Source organism: Quercus suber, unplaced genomic scaffold, assembly GCF_002906115.3.
Source record: "Quercus suber isolate HL8 unplaced genomic scaffold, Cork oak 2.0 scaffold_280, whole genome shotgun sequence".
NCBI lineage: Eukaryota > Viridiplantae > Streptophyta > Magnoliopsida > Fagales > Fagaceae > Quercus > Quercus suber.
Window position 1 is genome coordinate 119,271 of NW_027069736.1, and position 8,911 is coordinate 128,181.

The 8,911-nt window shown below is 36.8% G+C and overlaps 1 protein-coding gene across 1 annotated transcript; it reads left to right on the forward strand.

Annotated features, from left to right (window-relative positions):
- The first annotated feature begins 303 nt into the window (after window positions 1-303).
- On the forward strand, window positions 304-2,166 carry LOC112017248 (transmembrane 9 superfamily member 11-like). The gene has a single exon (XM_024049718.2). The coding sequence runs from the start codon at window positions 498-500 to the stop codon at window positions 1,821-1,823; it is 1,326 nt and encodes a 441-aa protein (XP_023905486.2). The 5' UTR covers window positions 304-497; the 3' UTR covers window positions 1,824-2,166.
- The last annotated feature ends 6,745 nt before the right edge of the window (window positions 2,167-8,911 follow it).

The window sequence follows — 8,911 nt, forward strand, 5'->3', positions numbered from 1 at the left end:
CCTAACCCTACTAGATTGATCAGGTTATTGGAAAATGGACCTGCTGCTGACGAAATATTCATGTCAGACCAAGTGTCTTGATTCATTGGTTAAGCAGGTCAGAGCTGTTAGGTGATTTTGTATTTGAAGAATAGAAACTCAAAATAAATCAAACCCAAAGAACACAAACCTGAACAACTTACAACCACAATCGAAAGCTAGAGAAATCAAACAACAATAAAATACAACAAACCCAAATCTAAGACTAAAAACAAATAGCACCAATAATACCAAAAACCCATATCTGAGACTAAAATGCATATCTGAGAGTGAGATGAGTAGAGAGAGAGAGAGAGAGAGAGAGAGAGAGAGGAGACTTAACCACCGCCACCACCGCTACTCCCTCCCTCACTATCACCACATCTTTCACAAGATCAGTACATCCACCATCAGATTGAACAAGATAAGATCCTCAAAGGAGGCTTTACTACAAAAGGGATTCGGGTCTGCCTGGATACATGGTTGTTGGGTTTGAGGTTGTGCCTTGTACTGTAATGATTAATGCTGATCCAGTGAACAAGTTGAAACCGAATGATAAGTTCCCAAATAAATTGAAATGTGATCCAAACACCGTGTCAATGCCGATCAAGCAAGGGCAGCCGATTGTCTTTACCAATGAGGTTGAATTTGAGGAGGGTGACATCAAGTGGCCATCGCGATGGGATGCTTATTTGAAGATGGAGGGAGCAAAAGTCCATTGGTTCTCCATTTTGAACTCCCTAATGGTGATCACATTCCTTGCTGGTATTGTGCTAGTCATCTTCTTGAGGACTGTTAGGCGGGATCTGACCTGTTATGAGGAACTTGACAAGGAGGCACAAGCACAGATGAATGAGGAATTATCTGGGTGGAAGCTTGTTGTGGGGGATGCATTCCGTGCCCCAAACAATGCCTCCCTTTTGTGTATCATGGTTGGAGTTGGGGTTCAGATTCTTGGAATTGCTGTTGTGACGATATTGTTTGCAACTCTTGGATTCATGTCACCGGCTTCACGTGGAACACTTATTACAGGTATGCTTTTTATCTATATGATACTTGGTATTGCAGCTGGTTATGTCGCTGTTCGTCTCTGGAGGACTATTGGCTGCGGTGATTCCAAAGGATGGGCTTCGGTCTCATGGAAGGCTGCTTGTTTCTTCCCTGGTATAGCCTTTTTGGTCCTCACCACTTTGAATTTCCTTTTGTCGGGAAGTCACAGCACAGGGGCCATTCCATTCTCTCTGTTTGTTATTCTGCTTCTGCTCTGGTTCTGCATCTCTGTTCCCCTGACCTTAATTGGTGGATACTTTGGGGCAAAAGCACCTCATATTGAATACCCTGTTAGAACCAACCAGATTCCTCGGGAAATCCCAGCTCAGAAATACCCATCCTGGCTGCTTGTTCTTGGTGCTGGTACCCTCCCTTTCGGTACCATTTTCATTGAGCTATTCTTTTTCATGTCTAGCATTTGGATGGGCCGTGTATACCATGCCTTTGGATTCCTCTTTATTGTTATGATCCTTCTTGTGGTGGTGTGTGCTGAAGTGTCGTTGGTTCTGGAGGATTGGAAATGGTGGTGGAAGTCATTCTTTGCTTCTGGTTCTGTCGCCATATACATCTTCTTGTACTCCATAAACTATCTTGTATTTGATCTCAAGAGTTTGAGTGGACCTGTCTCTGCCACTCTTTACTTGGGATATTCGCTCTTCATGGTTATAGCAATCATGCTGGCAACTGGCACAGTTGGGTTCCTTTCATCATTCTGGTTTGTGCATTACTTGTTCTCCTCCGTGAAGCTGGACTAAACAACTTTTTCCCGCTCAAAAGATTGGCACTTTGAAGAGCATTGGTGGCAGCCGTTTAAGGGACAAAGAACGAAACTTGCAAAGGATATGTTTACTTTTCTACAGTTTATTTTGCTAGGGAACTTAGAAAATGTAATAACAATAATTCGTCCAGTTTTGCTTAATTCTTTAATAGATGGATATCATGGCATATGATAGTTTGCTACCAAATTTAATTTGCATTCTGGCGGATGGAGGCATGTCTAGTTGATGGTAGTTGGCATGGGATCTTTAGTTTGTAACTTTTTGACTATTCAGTTCTGTTTGTTTTGAAATACTAAAGGCAAAGATTATATGCTGTTTATTTCCTGACTCTCTTTGAACAATCTTGACTTGTTTTGTATTGCTTATGCCTCTGCTTCATTGTATGAGTTTGCATATGATTTAGTAATCTTTCTATTTGTTGCATTTCAGTTAGAATTCTTACTTTTCATACTATTCAAATAATGAAATTAGTTCTTCTCAAAAAAAAGAAAAAAGAAAAAAGAAAAAAAGAAATTAGTTTATGACTTAGCCTATGTCACACACTTCATTGAGTTTAGCACGATCTAAAGCTGCACAATACAGCCCTTATGTTTGCCACACTCCCTGTCAGCGTGGTGCTTTAGGCTTAGATGTTACCTTGATCCAATCCTTGGAACTGGAGATGTACCGAGTGTTGCGTTTCAGCTTGATGGCATAATAGCATGTCTGATGTCTAAAGCATCAAATGTGTTTTGCGTTTCAGCTTGATGGCATGATAGCAGGTTTGATGTCTAAAGCATCAAACGATTGGATTTGGATAGAAACCTCGTGTATTCCACGTTCCTATATTATCAAAGTGTGTAATGCTGTTGAAATGACCACACCCTTTTTTCACATCTTTGGACTCTAATTTTAGAGTCCTAGAAATATCTGTTATATTCTTTCGATTTAGAATCCTAGAAATATCTGTTATATTCTTTCTTCTCGAAGCCCATATTCTTTTTGAATGTTCATATTTTACCCTGGTTTGTCAATTCCTTTCAATTATATACACATTAATATATGAAGATATAAAACAATAACAAATGATAAATACATATACTCTCTCAAGTTTGGTGTAGCAATAAGTTTTCATACGACACAAATTGATAACATTTTTAACAAGTAGCGAAGGTTCCTTGCCACTGACTGCACTTTTTTATTGGTCTATAACTTAGGTCACATTTATAGTGGCAATAGTAATACATCTGCGAAAGTTGGAAAACTTGTTAATGAAGAAGTGAAATCTTGTGTGTGTTTGAAACTTATTGCTGACAACTGCCAATAATTAAATGCTACCTTGTCTACCGACTTTTCACCAAACAGATTGCCTCCTCTACTGGTAAGCCACCCCAGCAGCACACAAAGGAGTCATTTGGTTGAAAAATAATACCTAATTTCTGAACTTTATATGAAAACTGCTACACTTTAAAAAAGTGAGTTCAACTCACAGTATTTGGGTTCAATCACGATTTCCAATAGACCTATGGTATGTTAGCTTGAAGTGTTGTGTTGAGTCCATGATTTTAGATAGTGGACTTTAATTGATTCTCAAAAAAAAAAAAAAAAAAAAAAAAAAAAAAAAAAAACGTATAGTGGACTGTATTGGTTCTATCCGGATTGTCTCTATACATAGAATTACCTTTTATTTAATTTAAGAATATATTGTGGCAAGATCTTATCGAATGAGGAGTTAGTCTTTATACATTTTTTTTTATAAGTATTCTTTATAAAATTTTAATTTATAAATTATTTATGCTATGATACTAGCAATATACAGCGCAAACATTAGTTAATTAATTAATAAATAAAAAGTAAACACTGATATCGTTGAAATTGTTCCAAAATATGAAAATAAAAACACCTAAACTTTGCCAATCTGTTAGGTACTAGACATCACAGCTATGATAATTGTGTGCAGTAGGTACTTGTACAAAATCAGTTAGAGCAAGCATCAAAGTGTTGTACATTGTTAGTTGGAGTAAGTTGGAGTATGAGTTGTAATTGATGTACCAACAATAAGGCAATAACTAGTATAAGACTGAGATGATTGTAACAGAGGAAATATAATAAGAATACATTTACTTAGCTCTCATTGAGACTAACTTGGAGGTTGATTCTCTCGAAGAATCAGTGGAGGACTAGTTCCCTCGAAGAACTACCATATTGTGAGTCAGAGAATTAAAGAGTGAATTACTAAGGACTTTAACATTTGATATCAGATCTGGTTCAGCCATGGTGCAAGAAACCAGATATTCTTTGTTGAGTGACTTTGTTTCGTTGGTACAACAGAGACTGGATGATCATGCTTCTACCATGGAAATTATTTCGAGAAGATTGGAACAATTGGATAGCAATTTCAGAGGAATGCAAGCTATGATGGAAGAGAGGTTACCAGCAGTACAGCAACAAGTTAATCAAGGGGAAAGAACAGTTCATCACCAAGAAAATCATTGTCCTGAAGCAGAGGTGTTGCAACAGCCCATACGCCATCCACAACCTGAGGTAGGTGCTCTAATTCCTAGGCCTATCAGGTTAGAATTTCCCAGATTTAGTGGTGGTGATCCTTCTGCTTGGATCTTTAGGGTTGTGCAATTTTTTCGTTACTATGAAATACCTAAGGAAGAAAAGATCTTGAATGCTTCTTATCATCTTGATGATGAGGCATTGATATGGTTCCAAGATTGTGAGAGATCTCTGGATTCTTGGGAGACCTTTGTCGGGGTCATTCAAGTTAGATTTGGACCTTCATCATATGATGATCCCATGGAAGCCTTAAGCAAGTTAAAATAGATTACTACTGTGGTTGCTTACAAGAGCCAATTTGAGATGTTAAGTAACAGAATTAGAAAATTCTCTGAATCTCACAAGCTTAGTTGTTTTTTGAGTGGTTTAAGAGATGAAGTTAGATTGGCAGTGAGGATGCAAAACCCAAGAACTCTAAATGCTGCCTTTGGGTTAGCTAAAATTCAAGAAGAGTATTTGTCCACTTGCAAGAAGGTGTATAGGCCATTTTCTGAGTTTAGCATAAGCAATTGGCAAGAACAACCAATGGAAAAATCTGACAATAAGAATGAGTCTAAGGCAAGAGTTCCTATACAAAAGATTATTTCAACTCAAATGGAAGAAAGAAGAAAAAAAGGTCTTTGTTACTATTGTGATGAGAAATGGCAGCCCAGACACAAGTGTAAAGGTCTTAAGCTATTTATGATAGAAGAAGTACAAGAGGTTAATGAAGTTGAAGTTGTAGAAGTGGGGGTTAATGCAAAGTTTCAGTTCAATAAGGTTGATATTACTTTATATGCTTTGTTGGGCAGCCCTTCACCAGGAACTATGAGGGTTTTGGGTTAGATTAAAGGGCATTGCGTTGTGATATTTTTGGATACTGGAGGTTCTCATAATTTTCTCATCTTTTTACATCATCTTTGATTTTGTTGTGTTTCTTTTGTTTTTTTTTTCTAGGATTTGCATTGCATTACATTCATGCATTTCATTCTAGGATTTATTTGTTTTCTCTTTTGAAATTAAAAAAAAAAAAGAGAAAAGCAAATTGTGTTTGACATTATTTCTCTTGGATTTTGAAAATAAGGTTGGTCAATTTAGTTACACATAACATGTCTTATGTACCTTGTTTAGCTTTAATGAGCTTATTTATTGCACTTGACTAGTTGGAACTTTGTAGTGCATGTTATGTGGAAAAGATGTTTATGGTTGTTGATCACTTTGTCTTGATCTTGAAGTCACATGTTATTTGACTGCCGGATTTGATCCTTTTGAGAAAGGCATAAATAATCATCTCACCACTGCTCACTAGCCAATCATAAATACCTTAGTGCATATCATAAGATTTTGTGTTCGAGAAAGTGTAGCATATGCACAAAAAGAACATAAGGTGTTGCCTCGGCTTAATTGCTTAATGCTTAATATTGGTGTGTACTATTAGGCTTGATGCCATCTCACATAAATAAAATTGGTGTGTATTATTAGGTTTGATGTCATCTCACATAATAACGAGGCAAAAATACAAGAAACTTACATGATTGCAAGCTTTTGTTCTAGGAGATGTAAGAGTTATAAGATGTAACTCTTTAGGTGATAGTCTCTTTTAAATTCTATGTAATGAATTTTGTAAACTTTGTGATTAATTGCTATTCACATATCACCTCACATGTATCTCAAGTTTTTGCTAGTTGCACACACTACACAAGTTACTCTTTGCTAAACTTTGTACATGTTATTGTGTGTGTTGGTCTGACCAATCAAGTTTGAAAATACTTTGAGAATTATGCAAAACATTTTTTTTGCTTGAGAATTTAAAAAGAAGAATGGCTGAAATTTTCTTTAGAGAAACTGGGATTAAAACTTGGGTTTTTGAAAAAGCATTCCATCTCATACTCATGCATTTTGTTTCAATTAGTTTAATGCTTTGAGGAGTTGTTTTCAAACTATGGTTTGTGATTTTCAAAACTGTGATTTTTTCTCAAAATTTTGTAAGCCTCTGCCCAGTTCGATCGATCCATTCTGATTTTCGATCGATCGAAAAAGTGCTTTATTTTGTTTTAAAATGGCTGTTTGATTCGATTGATCGAATGTATTTTTCGATCAATCGAAAGTCGCGAATCAAGTTTTTTAAAACACTGTTCTTGACTGATTCAAACACTTTTTCAAAAAAGTTTTCAAACTTTTCTTTCTCTCTCCGACTCGACAAGGCTAAAAGTCCAAATTTTTGTCGTTTTCCTCCGGATTTTTTGCAAGGTTTCTCTTTCCTCAAGCCGGTATGACTATCTTACCCTTTCTTTTGAGTTTATTTACATCTTTTCATGCATTTTCCTTTAAATTTTCGGACCTTTTTCTTTTTGGGATTTTTGTTGATTCACGCCTAATTTTGTGTAATTGATCAATGGGTTTTTGTGGGGACATGCTATAAACATGATCTTGATAGTTTAATTTAATCAATTTTGAGTTTTGTGAGAAATTAAAAATTCTAGGGCTTGTAATTGATCCGAATTGGGGATTTCTGTTCAATTGGGTTTAATTGATGAAGTTGGCCTGTTGTTTTGTTGAAATTGGTTATTCTAATCTGTTTTCAACAATGTGTGATGATCAATTCATCAATTTGTTTCAAAATTTTCAAGTGGTTTTTCAAAGTTTTTAGGGTTTTTGTTAGAAACTCTATGTTCGAGCCAATTTTGTGAAATTGAACATAATTAGAATTGTGTTTACTGCATTAGTTCATGCATCACAACATTGTTATTGTTCATGCATCATATAGATTTTTTATTTTTATTGTGCTAACTTGCAGTCTGCCCTTGGTTTTATTTTATTATTTTCTTTTGGTTTTCTCTTTGTGTCTCTGTCCTTTCCTTAGCATCATGACTAGGAAGACTAGAGCCCGTAGGACTATTCCCTCCTCTTCTCCATCCCCTCCTTCTTTTGACCATGAGAAGTTTCCAAGTGAGAAAAACCAAGAGATTTTTGAGAAGCTAAACCTTAAAAGAAAGATTTGGGCTGAGCGTTCTGTTCTCTTAGATGAACTTGATCCTGCCATTAGGGCAAACTTTGAGCGTCAGGGCTGGTTACCCTTGGTGGATATTTCTAATCCTCATCCACCTTCTGCCTTGATTAGAGAGTTCTTTTTGAACATCTCTATCTGCATCTATGATTCCAACACTTTGGTTAAGAGTTGGATACGAGGCGTAGAGTACACCATTACTCTCCGAGTAGTGGCTGATGCTCTAGGGGTACCTTTGGTCCAGAATCCTATCTATCCTTATGATGGGTCTCCCAAGTTGAGTGATGTCTTATCTTACATCACTGGGACTTCTATCCAGTGGGGTTCTGATCCTAGGATCACTTCTGCTAAGCTTTCCGAATTGCACTATCTGTTCTTTAGGATAACCTGTCATTCTATCTGGCCCATATATCATGTTCACACCATTTCTCTCAAGCGGTGTGTATTTTTGTACGCTCTGGTTACTGATGCTCCTATTAGTTTTCCTTATCTATTTCTTCATTTTTTGAACGATGTTTATAGGAGTTCATCTACTTCTCATGCTCTTGTTCATCCTATTTTTATTCATAGGATTTTGCTTTATCTTGATTTTAGTGGCTTCCCTTCCTCTGAGCCCGTTCATGTGATTGCTCCCATAGGTGCGTCTTTTCTTAGACAAAGGGCCGCTCATCTTAGAGCTGGGTCTAAACACCCTAGGTCTGAGCCTTCTAGTAGCGTGCCTCCTCCTTCTTCTTTTACAGGTCCTGCTGGTGAGGATGTTCCTGATCCTGTTGGTGATGCTGCTACTGATGTTCCTCTACCTCCTTCGGCCGACTTTGATGTTCGTCATACCTTGGAGACTGTCGTGACCGTTCAGGCGGCTCATGGTCAGATTTTAGTGGACCTGCTTGATGAGATTTGTGCTCTGTGAGCCGACCTTGCGCGTCTTCATTCACCCTCACCACCTCCTTTTGATGCTAACTTGTGATTGCCCTTTGGCATTCCGTCACAAAAAGGGGGAGTGGAGTTTTTTGTAGTTAGGGGGAGACTTTTTGTTTTTAAAGAGCTTGTGGAGTTTTTATATTGTATCTAGGTGCTTCACTTTGTATATCATTTTTGGGGATATCATGTTTGGGGGGAGTAACTTTGATTGATATACATGGTATATTCATTACTTTGATTGATATACATGATATATTCATTGATTCTTATTACTTTGTGATTCACTGCTTATTGATTTATATTTATGAGTTGATCATTAATATATGTCTTTATTCTGTGTTGTGTGAATCTTACAAGAATGTTATACCTGTTGTTTTACTTTTTTCTATCACACATGCATTTATGCGTTTGTTGAGTGTTTCAGGAATATACAGGTTGATTCAATTGAGCTACTGTCTACACTTGAAACTGATGGATAGTAGTTAGGATTGAATTTGAAGTTTACGAGCATTATTTTTGTAAAGGGCTTTTTACTTGTAAACTTTGAGCTTTTAAATTGTGTTTTGTCACGGATTGCCAAAGGGGGAGTTTGTTAGGTTCTAAAGGTTTATGA

Coding starts and splice junctions, on each gene's coding strand:
- LOC112017248 (XM_024049718.2), top strand. CDS start 498: ATGGTTGTTGGGTTTGAGGTTGTGCCTTGTACTGTAATGATTAATGCT.